This window comes from Centroberyx gerrardi, chromosome 1 (genome assembly GCF_048128805.1).
Source record: "Centroberyx gerrardi isolate f3 chromosome 1, fCenGer3.hap1.cur.20231027, whole genome shotgun sequence".
Taxonomy (NCBI): Eukaryota; Metazoa; Chordata; class Actinopteri; order Beryciformes; family Berycidae; genus Centroberyx; species Centroberyx gerrardi.
Window position 1 is genome coordinate 2,088,362 of NC_135997.1, and position 22,177 is coordinate 2,110,538.

Sequence of the window (22,177 nt, forward strand, 5' to 3'; positions counted from 1 at the left end):
GACAGCAGGAGATGGAGAAAGGGATGGACGGGTGATGGTTTGGAGAACTGACAAGCAGTAGGGGATGGGTGGGGGGGGTAAAGACCAGGGGGAGCAGGGGTCACCTCACCTAGGGCCTATTAGAACCCATATAACGCAATGATGGGATCAATTACAGGCCACACTGGGACTGGGAAGCAGCACGGGCCAATGGGTTTAAATGGCTGTATGTGACTTTCAGACGCAGGACTTTGACTGCTCCAGGAGTCAGACCTGGTGGGGGGGGGGTGTGGAGGTGTGTGTGTGTGTGGGGGGGGGGGGGGGGGGCAGTCAGACCACATTACCGCAGTCTGTAAGACCAAAGGCCCTGAGCATCCCGACGGTCATCATGCCTCACGGCGTTTCAACGGGGTAAATGGACCGGCTGATGTCACATCCGGGTTGAGGAGAAGCTGGCTGCTGTCCAGCCCCGGCAGGCCGTCAGCTGCAGTGAAGCTCCCACATGTTTCTGACTGTCAGGCTGCTGTCATGGCTTCTTCTGCTGACGTTCGATTGATTTATTGAACTTACCAAAACCGCAACTCTATCGGTAAACAGGCTTTATATGATTTGATTTTCCCCCAGCCAGCGTGCAAAGACATGATAGTGGACTACAACATTCCCACATTACAATAATGCTAAAAAACATCCAGCTTTTGCATTAAAACACAGATTAACCCTAATATTGAGGCAATTTTTTTGTCAGAAAATGTACCTGTTGTGCTTAAGTGCATGGCAGCAATTTACATACAAGCTGAGTTCAAGTGGAACTTAAACAGCAGTTTGTGATGTAAAATCTCAAAAAGTTTCAGAAAGACTCCCATGATATTATGACTCTCCTTGAATCTTTTCAAGTGGAATCTGCAGAGTCTGAAGCTCGCAGTGTTTTCTTTGGTTTTGTTCATTCATGACAGATAAGCATCGAACTCCTGCTCCCGGCTCTTTGTTTTTTTACCCAACATGAAAGCAGATGAGTGGAAAAAGCTAAATGTTCGGTCGTTTTGTTGTTGATCTTCGATTAATCATGAGAGGCCAAGTGCAAGAAACCGTGTCCAGGCTTGTTTCTGCAGGGCTCAGCTAGGGACCTTTCAAACGCACACACACACACACACACGCTAGCGCACGCAAACACACCCGTGCATGTTCACACACACACACACACACACACACTTAGCAGTAGCAGCAGCAGCACTGAAAAGATCACTGGTTTCCTCCTGTTATGCAAATGTATCAAAACGCTTGAGTGAGAATTATATATGAATCCAATGAGGCTTTTTCTCTCTTTTAGAAACGCTTAGCCACAAGTACTGAGAGCCCTCAATGGCAAGCGTCCGCTTCACTCCTTGGCCATGCGTATTATTCAGCTTGACGAGACGCAAACTGACATAAGCACCCAGGCTCACTTTCACCCACTGGCAATCCGATTATATGGCCAACACGGCATCAATGCTGCAGGGCCAACAGGCAGTGAAGTCCGTCAAGCATCCCCTCCTCCACCCAAGCCCCTTCTTTCCCCATTCATACCTTCTTCTTCAACTGCCCCGCACTGCCTCGCTACCCCTCCCACACACACACACACATACACACTCCCTGAAGCCCCCAGCCCCAGTAAACAACAAGCCTCCAGGCCACTGTGCTAAAATAGCAAGTTATAGTCCGTGCAAAACCTTGGCATTTCTCTGAAAAAATGTCAAAAGAGTGAAGTAAAAGTTTAAACTGCTACTTTTTGGAGTCTGTTGCTTCATCACACATGACTGAAACAAGCAACACTACCTCATCTCATAATCATTTCCAGAAAAAAATCAAGCTTCATTGCATTTTTCAGCTCTCTCAAGCGTGTGCATGCTGGTTCTGCAGCGCTGCAGAGCACAAAGACAGTATTAGGCAGCTGCATGCGGCGGCCTCCTGAACTCTGTCTAGTGCCTGTTCATTCCATAATAATCAGATATTAGCGGCTATATCTATATCAAACAAGTGCTGCAGGTCGTTTTGACCAGGAGAGTCAGCGCTAATGTCCCAACAGGACTCCTAATCTAAACCGGTGTTGACAACCACACAGCCCGGCCTTCTTTTCCGTGCTGCGCGGGGACGCTTGGGTCCTCAGACGGGGCACCCGTTGGAGCAGCGGGTGTTTACAAGACGCTGCCCCAAAAGACTGCCAGGTGCTCGGGGGGGCGGAGGGTCCTCTTGCAAATCGCCCCGCATCCGTGAAACTAATGTAGAGATGAGATTAAACTCGCAGAGAGATACATTTGCAATTGATTAACACTGAGCCACTGTGACAAATTGTCTACTTTTGAGGGAGTGTGTGCAAGGCTTTTTGTGTGTGGCTCTGTGTGTGTGTGTGTGTGTGTGTGTGTGTGCGTGTATGTGTGTGTGTGTGTGCAAACTCATCGAGGCAGTTCAGAAGTACTTAAATACAATATCAATGCTAGATCATTGTGCAATAGAAGCTATAATGTCTAAGCTGTAGAGAGGTTGGTTAAAATACTACTATGCTATTTTAGGATAGTAGTATTTTTGATAGAGGATAGGATAGAGTGTTTTTGAGCATCAGATGCATTTAAAACATAAGAAGCCAGCCAGTGTTGATATATTTTGATTTGAACTGATTCTACTCATTTCAGGTACAAAATTAATGAGGCACTGAAGGATGTTCCACCTGCCTGCCTGTCCCTTCTAAAACAAGGATTTAGAGGACTACTCCGCTTCCTCTGCACCCCTCTGTTTTGTCTGGTATTAATGAGCAATTAACTTTGCATACAAGGTCATGGACAATGGTATTGGTTGTCAGATTATGCTAATGCTGTTGGCTGTGGCTGCAGTGAAAGAAGACAGCGAATCCCTGTGAATAGAGCGGGTTGTGTCCTTTTTCTAAGATGAGAAAATGATATGCAAACTGTACCAACATGCGCTTTAAGAGGATTAGAACACCACTCGACATCCATACTGACAACTGCTAATAAATGAACAGCAAAGGGGAGGCGAACGTCCCAGCCTGCACCAGAGAGAGCCACTCTCCACTGCCATGAAAAGCCATCCCATAGACCGCTGTGTTTTCCAATTTGGTCTGTTAATGAAAATGTAAATGTGAAATGCATCTTCTTAATGCTTTGATTTATCGAGGTTTAAATGTGGGGGCGAAGAGGAGATCAAAAATGATAACAAAAGCTTAACTGAAAGAATTCAGTGTGGGATGAAGCAGAGAAAAGCCCGGGGTGAAACTAAGAAGTTGAACTCCCATGGCCTGGAGAGAGGGAACAGGTGCAGCCAGAGTTCAGACAGAGCGCTTTGTCCAATGATATGGCTCCAGTCCATTTGGGGAAAAGGGAGGGGCCCATGTTTAATACAAAGTTAATATCGATTTAATGCTTGTCACTACTCTTCTGAATCTTGTGGCATTGCTAATTCGCTCAGTGTTCGGCAGGGCTTTGCACCGCCTGCGCCAGATGCTGCAGGGACCTTTACTGCCGCCGGTGAGCCGGAGGTGAAACCACGGCCAAGCCTGAAGTGTGAAGAGGCCGAGGTGAAGCTCACTCAGCTGAAATAGTTGTTTGGTTAACTTCAACTGGCAGCTGCAACTTCATGAACTCATGGATATTACCTGGACTGGTTGGGGCTTTTTTGTGCAAGTTGGACACTTAATTAAAAGTGAAAAATCACAGTAATATCCCTTTAATATTCCTATAGGGACTTATAGTGTGTCAGTTGTTCTCAATAGTGAGTCTATAGTGAACCTGGCCCCATACTATATTATATCTATAGGGACTTATAGTGTGTTGTTGTTGTTGTTGTTGTTTTAATCTCCTATAGGCCCTATACTATATAATATTCATATAATAATCCTATAATATCCCTATAGGAACTTACTTAATTTATATGACCTTATCATACTCTATGTTTTTTTGTTGTTGTTGTTGTTTATCCCCTATAGTACCACAAGGCCCTGCACCATTTAATATTCCTATAATATTCCCATAGGGACTTATAGTGTGTCAGTTACTCAATAATGAATTTATAGTGAACTTATCAGTTTATGGTATTTTTATCATTAGGCTCCATACTATATAATATTCCTATAGGGACTTGTACTGTGTCTGTTGTACTCAACTGTGAGTTTATATGTTACATAAGTGTATATGACCTTCTCATACTGATTTATTTTATGTCCTATGGTATCACTAGGCCCTACACCATATAGCCTAATATTACTATAATATTCCTATAGGGACTTACAGTGTATCTGTGGTAGAAATGTGAATTTATAGTATAGTGACTTATCATACTCTTCTATGGTATCACTAGGTCATAATATTCCTATAGGTACTCATTAGTGACTTTACAGGCTACTTTATATTTGTAATCTCCTATGGCATCATTATAATTGCCTATATCAATAATATTCCTATGGACTTTTAGCTTTGTTTCGTATTCCTTTAATATTCCTGTAGGGACTTATAGTGTGTCTTGGTACTAACAGTAATAGTGACGTTATCTTGGCCCACCTTATGATATGTATTATCACTTAGTCCTATGGTATCTCTATAATATCTCTATAATATCCCTATAATATTACTATAGGGACTTACACTTTTGCTGTGATATTTGTATAATATCCTCAAATTTACTATGGTTATATTTCATATAGCCTATTACTTATTCCAATAATATTCCTATGCACTTATTTTTGTTTTGATACAATCCTTCTAAAATGGATCATAGGATTACTAGTATAGTTCTATTGCAACATCATCTGACACATTGCAACAACATCTGATAGCATTGGCAAGACGGGTCTATTTCTAATTAAAATGAAAAGTGTCATTTACCAAACCGCGCTGGTTCGGCTGCGGCTGAGATGGATGGACTGGTGTCATATGAGGCTGCAACCAGTCAGCACAATCTGTTCAGCCTTGGTTAAGTGAAAAGACGGGGAGTTCCCTTCCTCGGTGCGGCCACGTCACCGATAAATAATGAGGGAATAATAAACAGTTAACCACCTGTCGGACCCGCGGCACAATGGGACGGCCCATACAGAGGCCCTCATGCATGGGTAACATATTTACTCAGCCCCTTTCACTTAACGAGGCAGAAAGAGGCGCAAGACAATGGTTAAGTTCATCTATTTGGTAAATTGTGTTGGCACTGACGGAAAAAAAAACTGTAGCAATCCTTTAATAAATGTGAGGATATTATATGAATATCTCAGCAAAACCACAATCCCTATAGGAATATTATAGGGATATTATAAGGATACCATATAACTTATTATAAATATCATAAAGTAGGACAAGTTAACGTTAAAAGTTAAAATAGGTCACTATTGAGCACCACAGACACACTATACGTTCATAATATTATAGGAATATTATAGTAATACCATAGGAGATCAAATATACCATAAAGTGAGATAAAGTCATATAAACTCACATGTGAATACTACAGACAAACTATAAGTAGACTATAAGTCACTATAGTAGGCTAAGGAATATTATAGGTATATTATAGGATTATTATAGGAATATTACCTGAATATTAGGCTATAGTGAGTAAAGTGAGTGAGACCTAACATGGGAGGGGGAGGGGGGGGGGGGGTGTTAATATTTCAGAGATGTGCTTTTAATGGCTTTAATTCAGCCGCAGCCAGCTGTTTTTAGTCCGGTTGGTAAAGGAGGGGAGACGTGGCAAGCTTGCAAAGCTAGTAGAAATTCGTCTCGGTCACCCGGACCGGGCGGTGCTTCCTGCTAACCATCTGCTTAGCGTCACAAAGGGAGGATTTCAGGGCGCAAAGTAAAGGAATATAGGCTCATAAAAAAGCTTTGAAGGTCTCGTTACTGATTTGAGGGAGTTGCGGTGTGGAGTGTGTTGGTGTGTGTTTGTGTGTGTGCTGGTGTGTGTGTGTGTGTGTGTGTGTGTGTGTTTCTCCTGCAGGACGGGACGCACCTCTGATGAGACTCTCTGCAAAGGATCATTTCACGGAGGCGTTCCCTTTTAATTATCGGATTGTGGCCGGTTTATATTAGATTAATGTTGAACCACTCATCACTATCTGAGCTGGTTCCAAATGAAGTTAGCGGACTGGCTGCTGCTGCTGCTGCAGACAGAAGCCACTCAGTGAATGAAGCTGCTTTATCTGTCCGAACCGAGTGGCTTTGACTTCACTTTGGTTTGAATCAGGCTGTAAATTAAGAAAATAATATTTTCGTTCCAGATGCACAGACCCAACACAGTTTCCAGTGCAACATGTTGCCTTTCTCTTTTAATTTTGTAACACGCGATATGAAAACCTCATCCAGGAAAACAAACATAATCCTATAATATTTTTTTTAATTCTATACAAATATCACAACAAAACTATAGGAATATTATTATAAGAATATCATAGTGATGCCATAGGAGATAAAAAAATATTCAATATTGAATACTACAGACACACTTTAAATCCCTATAGTAGGCTAATATTATAGGAATATTATAGAGATACTATAGGAGTTCAAATAAAATACCAAGTATGAAGTTAGTATAAACTCTTTTCAGCACCACAGACACAGTAAAAGTCATTATAGTAATATTATAGACATATTACAGTGATTTTTCGTTAAAGAGGCCAATAGTCTAAAATTAAAAAAATCAACTTGTGCTTAAATAATTTTAGTTTCTAAGAGCTGACTTACACAGTCTAATTTAAACTTGTAAATCAAAATACTAACTAAAGAGTTATATGACAATAATAGGCATAAATTACTTAATTATTTTAATTATATTGAAAGGTAAGTAAATTTTAGGCCTCTAAAATAATATTGAAATTATTGTCATCGCTATCAAAACTACTTTTCCTTTTTTCTTTTTTTGGACGAATTTAAAGCTTAGTCAAGCTTATTCAAATCGAACTTTGTTTTATTTTATTCCTTATTTTAATTAGCTTTCAAACAGGCAACAATTAGGCATTTTCCCCTTTCGGGTCTGCGATGCATTTTCGCCTGATTGCTCTGCTTTAACAGGTTTTTAGGGGCAAAGCTGACAGAACACGACTATCAGGCTCCAAGTCGCTTTAATAAGAGTTTTATATGGGTCTCAGTGTCCGCTCATATGAATGCGTTTTAAATCAAATCACAGATGCACTTTTATTCAGCCGGTTAAAATAGCAGAACAAAACCGTCTTTAGAAATAAAGCTTTTTTATTCCAGTGAAGGGAGAGGGAGCAGAGAAAGGAGAGGGGCGCCGCGCCGCAGCTGAGGGTGACAGTTAGTTCATGGTTAACAGGATCACGGGCACATGGCCGGGGCCGCACACTTCTCCTGTGCGCACTGTGCAGCGGGCTGGCGCACTCAATGAAGACTTTGCACACAAAAAAAATCCCGTGATATTTAACACATCTGTTAAAGCGTTTTGATAGCAGAAATCCGTTTAAGACATTATTCCATGACGAGGGCCAGATTGAGTGTTGAGAATCCAATGAAACCCTAAAACTGATTTACATTTGAGATGCTGCGCAGCGCGCAGCCTGCAACTAATGTTAAAGTAGAATATAAAATATATAGCTTATGTTATAACCATTTATTCTGTTAGCTGTAATTAGTTTTATGTAGCTTATCCCCCAGCGCGCCCTGACATTAGGTGTGTTAAGGTTATTTGTGGCTTTCTTAAAAGTGGAGTGATTGGATTATATTGCAGTTTTTAACCGGGCAACAGCAGTAGTTTTTATTTCATGCGTAACAGCAGAAAGAGCCTGAATGGGAAAGCAGCGTTTCTTGGAGTAAAGTCCTCATTAAAACTTCCCTGTAATGTTTGAATCTGTAAAGATTGCTTTTTAATTAGCCCGCTTGTGTCTCTGCCAAACAAAACTAATTCCCCGGCTCTTAAAGGAAAGTGGTCAACATGCAAAATTGATGACTGCGCCTCTTTTGTGGACGGGACATTGTGTGTTGCTTGCTTATGAAGTCTAATGCAATCATAAATTGCGTTCTCCGGCCAATCAGCAGGCCGGGGATGCGGCATGAAAGCGACCCATGTGGAGAACTTTGTTGAGCCCCATTGTTGAGGCTGTCAGGCTGAAAGGATGGCCGGGGGGGGGGGGCGGCTGCTATAAAACGCCTTTCCCCAGAGTGAGGGGACCAGAGGAGTTAGCAGCCTTTCACAGCAGATTCTCTCCCAGCTGACACGGAGGATTTCATATCGCATCTTGTTGATCCGGGACCATGATGATCCCAAGCGTCCTCGCGCCTCCCGCCCTGTACCCGGGACTCTACCGGCCCGCCGCCGCTCTGCCGCTGCACCAGACGCTGCCGTCCGTCTTCCCGGCCCACTCCAGCTTCCTGGTGGAGGACCTGCTGCGGATAAGCCGGCCCGCGACCTTTATGAACCGGACTGTCCCGTCGGCGAGCGCCTCCCTTCCCACAACCACCACCACCGTGTCCTTCAGCGGCGTGCCCGCGGAGCGCGCAATGGCCACCACCGCGGTGACGCGCGAATCGTGCTCGCCGAAAACACTGAGCGGCAAAGATCCAACTTTTCTCAAGTTTGGAGTGAGCGCCATCCTGGCTCCTTCACCAAAGACCGGTGAGTAAAACAACCACATCAGACAGTTTGCTTTTATGTTCTTTAGATTCATGTTTCTCTCTTCAGGATTATTTTCTAACAGCTCTGGTTTCCTCCACAGCCTCCTCCCCCCCAACCCTCCACAGCCTGCACTCCAAGACCTTCCCCATCCCGTACTTTGACGGAACCTTTCACCCCATATTCAGAGCGCCTTATCTACCAGGTAGGCCCGGCTTTTACGCACACTATTTCTTGGGCTTAGATCTTTTACTTAAACAGAATCTGTCTTTAGCCTTTGGAATTCCAAGTAGAGCTTGAACTTAACATTGCATTTAAATGTAAAACACTTCCCCCCTCATATTTTAACTGAAATAGCAGCCGACTCGGGACATACAGCCAGAAAAGAAGAAATCACTGTCTTATTAATGGGGCCCGCTGACTGTGGCCCCTGCCCGGTCCCACCCACCCACCCCCTAATTAACCAATTATCCCAAATCGTCACGCTCTAAATTTGAGGCGGGGTGGCGAGTTAGTCCCCCCTTCTTCCCATTGGGGGGCGTTTTGGCATTTCCACGGCCCCGCGTTTTCCCACAGCGCCGGGGGGCCACCGGGCCGCTGCGGCGGGCAACAAAGCTTTCAGCACCATGACCAATTTGGTCAGCTCCCACCGGGCGAACCACCCACACACCCCGGAGAGTGACTTTTACCAGGCGGGCCAAAGGCGTGAACCAGTCATGCACTAATTTCCCTATTAGGCGCTATTGAGAGTTTTCAATATTCTCACAAGACCACATAGCGCGGTGTTGTTCCTGTTCTGCTGCGCGGCCGCGGGGCCGCTGCAGCGGTACAGAGGGAGTCCAGTCAGCATTATCCCGAGGAGAAAAGGTGCAAAATGAATTTAAAGCTGAACCGCGTTAGAAATGTCTTTTCCAAACCCGGGAATCCGCCCGCAGGCCCGCGCGCCGGCCCGGCCCATAGGATAAGTTACCGCTGACCTCCAGTAGTCGCTCTCTGTGCCCTAAACGTTCCTCTATTCTCCAGCCGGGCCAATCAACGAGGTGAGATAAAGAATAATCTCTTAGAAAAGTCTATAAAGTCGCTAGTCCGTGCTTTCATTCAGACAAATCAGAATGGAGCTGGAGTCTTTTCATGCGCTCAGCTGAAAGCCTCAACAAAACAACTCGAGCGTCCTGAATAGCTTTTCGTGTTCATTTAATGAAAATGATTTGAGGGCAGGAAAAAAAAAATGCGCCATGCCTCCCCTCTCTGCCCCCCACCCCCCGGTCATCAGTATTCTGGTATGCAGTGGTGTTTAGTTTGAAAGTGTAAATCTCCTTTTGTTGCGATAATATATGGCCTTCGCCGCCTGTCCAGAGTCTTTTCTGCGTTAGTTCATTACTACACAATTACCGTTCACGGTTTATTAACTCCTCTATCCGCCCTCACGGGGTTCCTTAAAGGATATGCTACCTCTTTACCATACCAATGCGGTTGGGGACCGGCCAATGTGCTAATTAGTCACCTCGTGCCATTTCACTCAAAACGGAGACGTATTGCACGGTCCCAAAGGGGGGAAAACATCCCATAATAACAGGTTGAAAAGTTTGGCCCTAAGGAGAAATCACTATGATATTCCCGTAGGGGCTTCTAGTGTGTCTGTGGTACTCAGCAGTGGATTTTATAAAGTATTCTGGCGGTTTTTCATCTCTTATAGTTTGTCTGTGGCCATTTTTGGCTGCAGGAAGGATTTAATGGAAACTTTAATGGAAGCAGTTTATTGTGAGTTGTTGACAATGAAAACAAAGCTAACTTGTTCTGCTTTCCTTCTGTGTTCTGTTGCAGCATCTTCATCCGTTGTTCCCATCCCCGGGACTTTTTCGTGGCCCCTGGCCGCCAGAGGGAAACCCCGCAGAGGGATGCTGAGGAGGGCGGTGTTCTCCGACGTCCAGCGCAAAGCGTTGGAGAAAATGTTCCAGAAACAGAAATACATCAGCAAGCCCGACAGAAAGAAACTGGCTTCCAAACTGGGCCTGAAAGACTCCCAGGTAAAACATTTACCAAGACACAAGCCCTTGAAAACGCGCCAGGTGTGCGTAAATTTGTGTGCGTAATGACGCGTTACCTGACACAGAACCTTTTTTTTTCTCTCTGTCTCCAGGTGAAAATCTGGTTCCAGAACCGGCGGATGAAGTGGAGGAACTCCAAGGAGCGGGAGCTGCTGTCGTCCGGCGGCTGCCGGGAGCAGACGCTGCCCACCAAAACCAACCCGCACCCGGACCTGAGTGACGTGGGCAAGAAGTCTTCCGCTGAGGATGAGGAGGATGAAGAGGAGGAAGAGGACGCGTTTGGCAGACAGAGGATGAGGGCGGCAGACTCCAACATGTCCTCCCCCTCTCTCTCCAGCAAGCACTCGGACTTCACAGAGTCAGATGAAGAAGAAATAACAGTATCTTAATTTATTAAAAAGCAAATATATAGAGATATAACCCATGCTTTTTTTATACGAGACTGGCTGTAAAGCAAAAATAATAACTGTATGTGACCAGGTTTGTAAGAAGCTGCTTCCCTGAAATTAGACCCAGAACTTCACTGTTCAAAAAAAAAAAAAAAAAGTTTCACTCAGTTTGTTTCCTCACAAAAACTTAACACAACACAACATTTACTGGACAGGATCCGCTTCTGAGAAACAATTTGCTGTTTTGCACAGCTCTTTTCAATTGTACAGTATTTTGTACAATTTTGTATGGAAATTTTATGCCAAGAATATTGAGTTTTACTTTTACCTTGACTTTTAATAGAGTTGTTTATTGAAAAATGTAGCTATTTCGTCAATAATTTATATGAATTTGTTTAATAAGTATGTTGTATTATGTGCTGTATATATGTTTATTTCACACTTTTTGTACAAATACCAAATAAAATTGTAAACAATTCATTGCCTGTTAAGTGTGTTTTGAATTGAGAAAGAAAAATAAGACCAAATTCAACCATAAATAATCATTAATTTTATTGAATCACAATAACTTAAGACTAGTACAGTGATATCAGATTTAATTCTGGAGCCCTGGACAGACCAGTGATGATAAACCGCATCAATCTGCTCTGATGTAAAGAGACTGTACACAAAATACTCCTTTTCAAGTAGACTGTTACAAATCAGCTAGAAAAAGTCATCAAAATGCTGCAAGGTAATCAACTATTTACAAAGTTATGTTACATATAAAAAATGTACATAGCAAAGAAGGCTAAACATTCATCGAGTTTGTGAGTATCTTAAATCGACAGACTGGCCAAACGCTTCCACATCCACACCGCTCCCAGCAGGCTCACTTCACACAAGACCAACAAACAGACAGTCTGCCTCTTTGTGCTTCCACTGACCGTACACCGAGCCTCTTTAAGATGCACAGAAAACATTATGGACAAAGAACATGGGGCACGAGTCCGAAAACAGTCTCCGCTGATCTGTTTCCATGCTGTACATCTCTTGGCAGTGCTGGAAACCGCTCCGGCCGGTGGGGGGGGGGGAAAACGCACCTTCAGGTTTGGCTTCCATTTTGAGATCAAAATGAATGTTGCATAGGATTGGTGGCAAAACACTGAAATGCAATGGAAGCCGTGCTGGACTAAAAAGCCCACCGCTCCTAGAAGGCAGGCGGGGAGAAAAAAACAAAAAAGTACAATATTCTCTGTTTTTCAAGCCACAGAAATGATGTAAAACCATTCTACATTATTGTTCACCCACAAGTACCTTTACACCGTTACCTCCAGTAAATTATATCACTATAAACAAAGCAGCATATACACTAGTTGTCACATAATTAATTCAACATGTTTGTTATGACAATTTTGTCCATCACAAATCACATAATCAAAACAGACGACAAAGCATGGCAAAAAGCACAGGGTCGCAATTAAGGTTGATGAGGTATAAAATGAACACAATTTCTTAATCTTCCCCAACCTCATCAATACACACAAGGTATTGATTTTCGAGCACCAAACAAATCTATGACTTTTTCTTTTTTTCTTGCTGGTTGTCCAAATATTTACAGCGACTTCTCAGCACTGGGTCAAACATGCATACATACAGCTTTATTAAACCCAAAGTCCCAAAGAAGGCCGACGCGCTCAGGCGGAGCGTCGACTCGCAGCCCTGTAAGGTTACAGCCATTCAGACAAATAAACAAGTAGCTAATGCACATAGTCTGTTAGAAAAGAGTAAGGCATTGTTTGTTTGAGTTCAGTCCAGCACCGAGAGAGACTTGTGCTACAGCGGCCTGTTGGGGCCGAGATGGAGGGTGAAGGGTGAACGCCAGAAACTGGGAGTTAAAATTGGAGAAACTACCGGGAAAGTTTTCTTCTCTACAGAGACAGAACCACACGACTCGTGTTTCAGGCGGTAATCTCCAACTTTTTTAAAGGTTTGAAGGATGATTCCAGTTACAGCGAGTGTTCGTTTTCCAGAGTGCTTCTCTCCCTTATAAACTTGTGTGTGTGGTGACATGTAGCTAGAGGCAAACCTATATTTTCTACATTTTGGGCGTTGTAGCGGATGGGAAACAAGCTTTTTATTGTCTTTAGGTCCGACTGATTTGTGCTTCTACATACTGAAGAGTAAAACTTGCTCCCTTAGCGGCTTTCAGGTAAAAAAAAAACTGCTGAGAGACTTGAAATGGCAGGACTTATGATAAAAACAAAAAAGGTGCAAGTAAAGATTGCAGTGAGAGTTTTGGGTGAAGCTGGCTGAGCGAGTCACATCAGCATCTGGAGAGTTTTTGTTATCTTTTTATTTTCATAATCAGCCATGCTGCTGTGCTGTTTTACCTACTTCCTGGTTCCAATGTTTACAATATTTTGCGTAACATTATAGACGCTCCTACTCTCACCCTGTTTCCTGAATGCACGCATTACTTCAAAAACATTCAAATGTATTTGGATAGGAACTACTTTTCATTCACAGAACAACAGATAGATAGATGCTCACATCTCCTCCGTGGATTATGTCCCTACACTGAGTTTGCCATCTCAGAAATTTGGTTTTGATATTGTTTGGAGTTGAGTTAAATGCGGATGGTGTCTAGAGGAAGGGAAATAAATCACATGATAACTGTTTCTCTGATGATAACGTAAAAATCCACAGGAAGTTTTAGAAGGAGAGAGAGGCATGCTGGGAAACGGGCTGAACATTCACTGGAATTATCCTTTAAAAAAGCTCACAGGCCTCAGCAGCCTTCTCTGCTCTCCTCCCAGCAGCTCAGAGGGCCTGCAGCGCCCTCTGCTGCCCGGTCCGGACCGCTGCAGCTGGGGCGGGACCGGGAGCCGGCCGGCCTGCTGGGTGGAGCTGGATGGTCTGGCTCAGTGGAGGATGCTGGATCCTGGCTGGTGTGTGGTGTAATGATGGTCGGTGATGGTGACGCCTCATCCACAGTGACAAGCTTTGTGTTTTTATTGAGTCTGTCTGCAGTAGATGATGGTGATGATGATGATGATGATGATGATGATGATGATGATGACAGGCTCCTGACGGACAGAGGAGCCGCGGGCCACAGCGGTGAAAAAATAGAGCAGTGCAGTAGAAACTTTTGTTGCCCGTTTTCTGAAATGCAGTTCTCTTTTTCTTTTCTTTTTTTTTCGTATTTGGGTTACCCGCACCCAAATTAAGGTGGCTGGATTTTGTGGCATGAAATCATACAACAGTTCTTAGAAAAAGTTCCTCCTGAAAGCAGATCCGGGCGGCGGCGTCCGGTCGCGTCACAGCGTGGACTCCAGAGACGAGTCCAGCAGGTCGTCCTGGTGGCTGTTGCTGTTGGAGTCGCTGTCGTAGCTCTGCGGGCTGGAGGAGGTCGCCGCCTCCTTCAGACGCATCAGCATGTTCATCTGGAGGCAGGAACACAGACACCATCAGTGAGACAAGCACCTTCTCACCCTGAGAGACTGAAGTAAAGTTTATTTATATACTGTAGCACCTTTCACTGAGTCACAAAGTGCTTCACAAGAGTAAAATATTTCAAATAAGACCAGAAAACAGTAAAAAACAGTAAGACATTGAAACAATAAGACATAAAAACACACAGAATGACAGACAGAGGCTAAACGAAGGCCAGTCTGAACAGAAGAGTCTTCAGCTGCTTTTTGAAAGACTCAACAGTCACAGATCTTAAGTCCAATGTCGACTTAAGTAAAAAGTCAAAAGTCCAATTAAATGTTGGTTTCCCTCAAAATGTCCTTCAGCTTAAAGAGGATAAATCTCAGGTTTTTATTGTTGGCCCACCAAATGCAACTAATAAAATTTTTGAAAATCTTGGCAACTTGGCAGCTAATATTAAACCAGCTGCCAGGAATTTGGGCGTCATTTAGATTCTGGTCTTAGTCTTCAAGTCCAAAGGGTTGTTCAGTCGTTTAAGGTAAGAAATATGTCCAAAATGATGTAATTTCTATCCTTTTCTGACATAGAAAAAGTTATTAGTGGCTTTATTTCATCTTGTATCAACTACTGTATCTCCACCTCAATCAGAAAACTCCCATTTTTACCAGTCTGCATTGGCTTGGATTGGATTTTATTGATTATTTTTAAAGCAACAAATGGCTTAGTCCCAGTTTATATCATGGAGCTTTTATCTCCTTGTGTATAACAACAAATCTCTTCTCACTGTTAGTCTAAAGTCAAAAGGTGATGGAGCTTTTGCAATCAGAGGCTCTAAACTCTGGAACAACATCAGTTTGAGGTTTTTTTTTACATTTTCTCTTGTCCCACATTTTTATTTTCTGTATCTGTATTTTCTGTCTTTTTTTGCTGTGTTTTTTCCATGTAAAGCACTTTGTAACTCCATTTTGAAAGGTGCTATAAATTGAGGATTATATAAAACGCATGCTTCTTCTTCTTCGTGTGTTTTTCTCACCAGTGGGTCTGCGTCGCTGTCGCTCTGCGGAGGCTCCTTCCTGACTCCCTCTCTGGGCGCGGAGTAGCCGTCGAACCCCACGTCCTCCGGGCGGAGCTGCAGCAGCGGGGGCCAATCAGCCGGAGTGGGCGTGGCCGACCAGGGGTAGCTGTCAATCACCCAGTGTGCCGGGTCCTCCCACGCTGCCCTGCGGCCGTACAGCTGCAGAGAGACACACGCTGTGAGACCACAAAACACTAGAAGGGACTCAGAGAGCGCAAACCTCCAACGATGAACAGTTCGGGAACTTGCTGTTACACTCAAAAAACATCATTCCTGTCACTTGAATTTGAAGTTAAATTGATTTCCTGACAAACATCCCTTCAAGAATCAAGACTTTGTACTGTGTTTTTGTGCTGCTGGTGATGGTTTCTGTGATAAGGTAATTTCCCTTCTGTGATTAATAAAATACTACTACTACCACTACACTCGGCTTCATAGTTCTAGCTAAAAAATGGCGATCAGCACCAAAATCCAATCAATTGTTCCTTCACTCAACGCTGATCTATCCACCAAATTTGATGGAGATCCATTCATATGTTTTTGAGAAATCCTACTGATAGACAGACAGACAGACTAACTAACTAACATGGGTGAAAACAGTGTCTTTGGTGGAGGTAACAATGTTCTGGGACTGTGTGTGTGTGTGTGTGTGTGTGTGTGTGTGTGTGTGTGTGTCCAGGTTACCTGCAGTCCCTCTCTCACTGCCTCCAGCATGTAGGGGATGATGGAGTAGTTCCAGAGGTCGGTGAACCAAACTCTGGATCCCTCCACGTCCATGGGACAGGACAAGAAGAGACGCGGTCCTGCAGGTCGGACAGCAGACAGGTAAGACACGGGTTTGGTCTACATCGGGCTTTAAAGGATAAGTTTGGTGACTTTGGACCTATATATAATTAGTCTCTTCCATCCCTGTAGTACTTGGACACACAGACAATATTGGCCAATGAGTCCAAATGGGGTTTGTCAAAATATCTCCAAAAAAGCCGTAAAACAACCCTGTAAACACGACTCGGTTCCTCCATTACACAACTTTCACTTATCAGTAAATCACAGAACTATTTTTCTGACCGGATTTCACAGACCGGATTTTTTGGAGATATTTTGACAAACAGTTTGGACTCATTGTTGCAGCAAGAGGCAGCGGAGCTGTTTCAACTGACAGCTGACTGGAGACAATATTGTCTGTGGGTCCAAGTTCTACAGGGATGGAAGAGACTAATTATTTATAGGTCCAAAATCTCCAAATGTATCCTTTACTAACTGATCTTTCTGCAGACGTGTCTCTCCTTCTTACCGATGGTGACGTCGGAGGAGCTGTGGGCCTCCAGGAAGCGGTTCAGGTGGTGCCAGACCCGAGGGATCCAGTCGATGATCTTCACCAGCTCCATGTTGCGCGTCCGGCTGCCGATCTCCGTCTCGATCAGCTTCCTCCTCAGATAGCGACCCAGGAAGCCTTTCACTGGCTCCATGTGATTGGCACACAGCACCCACCTGACCAGAAAATATACAGGTGTGTCAGTACTGCAAACATATTTTACCTTCTGCCAGAGGTGTGACCAAGTCAACTTCGCTCAAGTTCCAAGTCAGTCTCAAGTCTTCAGTCTCAAGTCAAGTCCCAAGTCTAAATGTAGATTACCAAGTTAAGTCAGAACAAATCAAGAGTCCAGTATCAATTTAATATCTTAAAGAAAACTAAATATCTAGGACTTTTCAATGCAATATGGTTTTAATAGGATGAAAACTTGGTAAGAGCATCATGAGTTTGATTTCTATAATCAGTTTCAACTTCAATAAATTCAATCATTCCATAAAATTCAGAAAACAGAATTTAAATTCAGTCGTCTGCTGGAACAAATCTCATCACTTTCAATCTAAGTCATTTACACAAACACAAGATCTCAAGTCAAGACTTTAGAAACCTTTTCAAGTCCCCACCTATTAAATTATTTTGACACGTAATAAATATAATCTTCCAGTATATTAAACGTTCTAACGGAGGAGGTTTCTAGCAGCAGTTTACCTGAAGTTGTGGTGCAGCTGCAGGTTGGGGGCGGAGGATGTGGCTTGGCTCATGGTGCCGATGATGTACGGGCTGGGAGGAGAGAAAACACACCGATCATCACCCGGTCTGATCAGATGATCTGCCATCTGCTAACATCAGCCTGTCTGTCCATATTTAAGCAGTCAGCTACTTGTCACAGTGGTTTTAGAGCAGCTGAGAGCCGGCAGAGTAAAGCACTGAGTCCAGCGGCTTATTGCTTTAACAAAATGGCAGATGAAAGAATGCAAAGGTTCAATAAATACTTTACTTTCAACTGATAATAATCAAAGTCCCAATGAGAAGAAAAACTGCTGTTTTTTTTGTTAATTTTCCGTATTATAATGATAATAATAATAATGATAAACTTTATTTGTATAGCACCTTTCATACATAAAATGCAGCTCAGTGCTGCACAATTTAGCAATAAATTAATAACAATAATAATTATAACATACATGTATTTAATAATGCCAAAAAAAATTCAAAATTTGTACTTTCTCGTACACCATCAAAATGCCATTTCCTTGTGATTTTAAATAATAATATATATATTTTTTTTATCTTCCACCAAGCAATGCAGGTCTTGAACAGTAGCTTAACAACATGGTTGCTAAGCAAGAGTGGTGATTTAGGGTTAGCGTATTAAAATTGAAATTAACTGTCACTGGTGTGAGTTTTTCAGGTATTTTACGACTTTGAACGAGTCTCAGCCAGTCAGAGACAAGTTATCCATTGCATGGTTGTATGTGTGTGTGTGTGTGTGTGTTTGTGTGTGTTTGTGTGTGTGTGTGAGAGTGTGTGTGTGTGTGTGACTGACCAGCGCTGGTACTTGCTGCTGAACAGGCCGTTGAAGATCTCTCCCAGTGAGCTGACATGGTGCAGGTTGTCCAGGATGACGACCAACGGGCCTTCTGACCCCAGATCCCCTACAACCTGCTCCGCCAGGCTGGACAGGTACTGACGCAACTCCTGAGAGAGGGAGGGAGAGAGAGAGAGGGAGAGAGAGAAAGAGAGGGAGAGGGAGAGAGAGAGAGGGAGAGAGAGAAAGAAAGGGAGAGGGAGAGAGAGAGACAGAGAATAATTTGTCATTAGCGTTTGTTATAGTTGGAGTACAGATGGGTGGGGTTTGCCACATAAGGAGTGCCAGAAAGTTTAGACTATTTGAAGCTCAATTTAGGAAACGTTCTGTTACTGACATATTCTTAACTGTCCTGATGAATAAAATCCAACCCATGTGATGTGTTGAACAGCGGCGTCCCAAATGAACTTTTTGTCTCATCTCATCTGGTAAACTAACAACAAATTACCTGCCAAGAATAATTTTTACCGGCCAAAATAATTAATGTAAATAATTAATCACCCTACCTGTTTTCAATGCTATTTAATAATGTGTATAATCAGGTGCTGTGTGTTAACTTAAAACTTGTTCACTCTCTTATAAAATTGTAATTGTAATTCATCACAAAAACAAATTACCTTGCTAGACTTGTGGTCCACATTGAAAGTGACGACGGCGTGCGGGGTCAGAGGTCGGCCCTCCTGCAGCAGCAGGTGTCGAGACAGCTGATTGGCCAGGTGGGTCTTGCCCGTCCCGCTGGGGCCGGACAGGATGACCCGCCGGTGCTCCCTCAGCAGGGAGACGTACCGCTGCAGCATGGGCTTCGGGATCAGGGTGTCGAACACCAGGGAGTCCACGCTCTCACTGCTCACACCTGGACACACACACACACACACACACACATGAGCTTATTGTATTCGAATAGTGACATCAGAGCGAGAGTTTTTCCAGTCAAGAAAAAGAGAGAGTCGCCCCGCTTCCGGGTCTCTCGCAGCGCTGAAGCGGTCTGGTCTGACGAGGCGCCGGTACCTTTGAGTCGGATGTTGATGGTGTTGCTGTCTCCCACCAGGTAGCCGCAGGGCAGCAGCTCGGGCGTGTGGGCGGAGCCGGGGCTGCTGAGGCGGTGGATGTCTCCGATGTTGTAGCCCTCCACGCTGTCCGAGGTCAGACCCAGCTGGGTCACCGGGTCCACGTGGGTGATGTACTCCTGCAGGACACAGGATGGAGGTTTAGCCATCCGAGTTTTATGAAGGAATTAAAAGTCATCAATAATCCCCCCAATTTATGCCGATGGAACGAAGAAAACAGTACACTTGCCAATAATTGTAAATAGGTGGAAGGACTTTGACAAAGCAGATTCTGCCAATATATAAAAAACGAGCCTCTCACTTTGTTTTGCCTATTTACAATTATTGGTAAACGTATTATTTTCTTCTTTCCATCAGCATAAATTTCCTCCGACTGGATTTCGGTGTTACACTTCTGTGCTCCCATTGTCAGAATCTGATAATCTGAAGGTCTTCAATGCATTTAGAAACCTTGAAATCAATACTTCCACCAACAGAGCCGTGACATCTCTTACATTGTCCTGCCATCTGATTCCTACAGCTGTTCCTGTGGGTGTTTTACCTTGAAAAGGCGTCGCACCACCCCGTCCAGGACGTCCCACTTGGTTTTACCGCTCACACCGATGCAACCGATCAGGAAGTCACGAGGCCGGCCCTCCTGCCGAGGGGAGAAAGCAGCCGGGTTCAGTGACCAGAAGTCTCGTTGTTATGGTACCAGTGTGAATCAAAGGCCTCTACAGAAACAGGGTGTCCGTCCTGAGCTGAGCGGGACTCACCTCCGCCCACTTGCTGTCCTCGTCCAGACTGACGATGATCTTGACGTGCCGTCCCTCCTTCCTCATCCCTCCCTCTCCGGTGTCGTCCAGCAGCATGTCTGACAGACAGGCAGCGGACAGTCAGACAGGCGTGTACACATATTTACCCATTACATTTCCCATGACTGTCCCACTGCCATTGACCAAAATCTAAATTCAAATGTTAAATATTTGGGTTAATAGTTGATTTGAATGACCCGAGTCTTGTTTTCATTCATTCGGGCTATTATTCCTTACAAAGGTATCTAGATTTAACAAACCTGACATTAACAGAGGTTAAAGCAAAAAAAAAATCTCATGACTGAGACTTTTTGTCAGCTCTGCTTTTATGTAAAATAGCCATGAAAAAAGTCAGTCATTTATATAGTTATGTTTAATTAAACAGGATAGGCTTGATGTTTTGGATGGGAAGAGGTTTGGAGATGCCTGTGTGTTTTCGACCGTCTCCAACACACACAATGTCACCAGTTAATTAGAGGAGAAGATCCCCTCTCCTTTTTCTGTGGATCTACACTGATCTCATACAGTCTGCTGCCTCTCTGGAATCCAAACAACAGAAGTCTGTTGTAGAGACAGAAGACTTTAACCCCTGCATTACACAACTCAGCCAATCAAAACAAAGTCATATAAAAAAAAAAAATCATAAACAATTCCCATGACATTTCCAAAACCGTTTTGCTGATCATTTTACATTTCTCAGGTGTAGGAACCTGCTTAAAGTCTCATTCATAAACTCACATAACTCTACCAGAGACCTATGGTGCATTAAAATGAAAGTGTTGAACTTTGGTACCTTGGGTTGTGTAAAAATTGTTTGAATTGTTTTTAAATGAATTTCATTCTTTATGTTTATTAAACCTTTCAGTTTGAACAAGTGTAACACCGAAATCCGGTCGGAGGAAACTTATGCCGATGGAACAAAGAAAATAGTACGATTATCAATAATTGTAAATAGGTGAGAGAAAAGTGAAGACAAATTTTTTATATATTGTCAGAATCTGCTTTGTCGGCGTTTATGTGCTAGAAGTGGGATTTTCAGACTGTTCCTCCATACAATGGCAGTGAATGAAGAGAGAAAAAAACAGAATTCTCCAGTCTCCTCTACCGGAGCAACAGATCACAGAATCACTGATTTGGGGGTTTTATCATGGAGGAAGAGACACAACCCAAGACACTACCAGAGTTCAACATCACTTTAAGTTCCCCTCTGCCTCACCCAGGCTGGTGGACTCGCTGGTGGTCAGGTTGAGGCTGTGCTGGGCCAGGCCTGGCCCGGCGCCCGCCGTGTGTGTGTGTGTGTGCTGGGGGGGGGAGGAGGAGATGGAGGCCTGGGAGCCCGTCCTGCTGCCCAGGGTCTCCAGCTTCAGACGGTCGTTCTCTGTCTTCAGCTTCTCGATTTCCACCTGCAGGGACACACACACACACACACACACACACACACACACACACACACACACACACACACACACACACACGCAAATACACACAGAGACAAAGTCAGCTAACAAGGAAGAAGTCAAAATGATCCAGAAAGTGCGGGGTAAATTAGATCTCAATGTAATACGCAAATGTTTTGGAAAATAAGCAGTTTGAGCGACGTACACTCTTAAGAAGGATGTGTCATTTTAACACATTTGTGTGTCGTCTTTGAGACAACACACACTTGTGTTACTTTTCAACACAACATATGTTAATGACAATACATTTTAAAACAATATGTGTTATTAACATATCATGAACTGAGACATATGAGAGAGAGAAAGGGTTTAATGGTTAGGTGCGTTTAAATAGGGTGGAGCAGGAAATGAATGTGTGCTTGAGGTGTGGTCTTTGTTCCCGAACCTTAGTTATAATAATAACAACTTCATTTAGTGCACTATGTTGTATATTATACATAATAATAACCATACTAACAA

The 22,177-nt window shown here is 43.6% G+C and overlaps 2 protein-coding genes across 3 annotated transcripts in view; one reads left to right on the top strand and one right to left on the bottom strand.

The window, feature by feature from the left end:
* The first annotated feature begins 8,213 nt into the window (after positions 1–8,213).
* On the top strand, positions 8,214–11,011 carry dbx1a (developing brain homeobox 1a). Its single transcript, XM_071915394.1, has 4 exons — positions 8,214–8,577; positions 8,678–8,779; positions 10,399–10,601; positions 10,715–11,011. The coding sequence occupies exons 1-4, from the start codon at positions 8,217–8,219 to the stop codon at positions 11,009–11,011; spliced, it is 963 nt and encodes a 320-aa protein (XP_071771495.1). The 5' UTR covers positions 8,214–8,216.
* Positions 11,012–12,792: 1,781 nt separating this feature from the next.
* The window catches only part of LOC139924354 (neuron navigator 2), a 54,938-nt gene continuing 45,553 nt past the window's right edge, over positions 12,793–22,177 (bottom strand). For both annotated transcript variants that reach the window (XM_078282937.1, XM_078282978.1), the window contains 11 exons: positions 21,478–21,664; positions 20,223–20,320; positions 20,009–20,104; positions 19,409–19,586; positions 19,018–19,253; positions 18,359–18,510; positions 17,521–17,592; positions 16,795–16,991; positions 16,185–16,303; positions 15,459–15,659; positions 12,793–14,436 (listed from right to left, as the gene is read on the bottom strand). In XM_078282937.1, the coding sequence (XP_078139063.1) occupies positions 14,311–14,436; positions 15,459–15,659; positions 16,185–16,303; positions 16,795–16,991; positions 17,521–17,592; positions 18,359–18,510; positions 19,018–19,253; positions 19,409–19,586; positions 20,009–20,104; positions 20,223–20,320; positions 21,478–21,664 (1,662 nt within the window). In that variant the 3' untranslated portion in view covers positions 12,793–14,310. The remainder of the gene's footprint in view (positions 14,437–15,458; positions 15,660–16,184; positions 16,304–16,794; positions 16,992–17,520; positions 17,593–18,358; positions 18,511–19,017; positions 19,254–19,408; positions 19,587–20,008; positions 20,105–20,222; positions 20,321–21,477; positions 21,665–22,177) is intronic.

Bases quoted from the DNA above. Each gene is read 5' to 3' on its own strand.
- dbx1a (XM_071915394.1), top strand. From the start codon at position 8,217: ATGATGATCCCAAGCGTCCTCGCGCCTCCCGCCCTGTACCCGGGACTC. The intron at 8,578-8,677 runs GTGAGTAAAACA...TTTCCTCCACAG, and splicing joins GGCTCCTTCACCAAAGACCG to CCTCCTCCCCCCCAACCCTC. The intron at 10,602-10,714 runs GTAAAACATTTA...CTCTGTCTCCAG, and splicing joins TGGGCCTGAAAGACTCCCAG to GTGAAAATCTGGTTCCAGAA.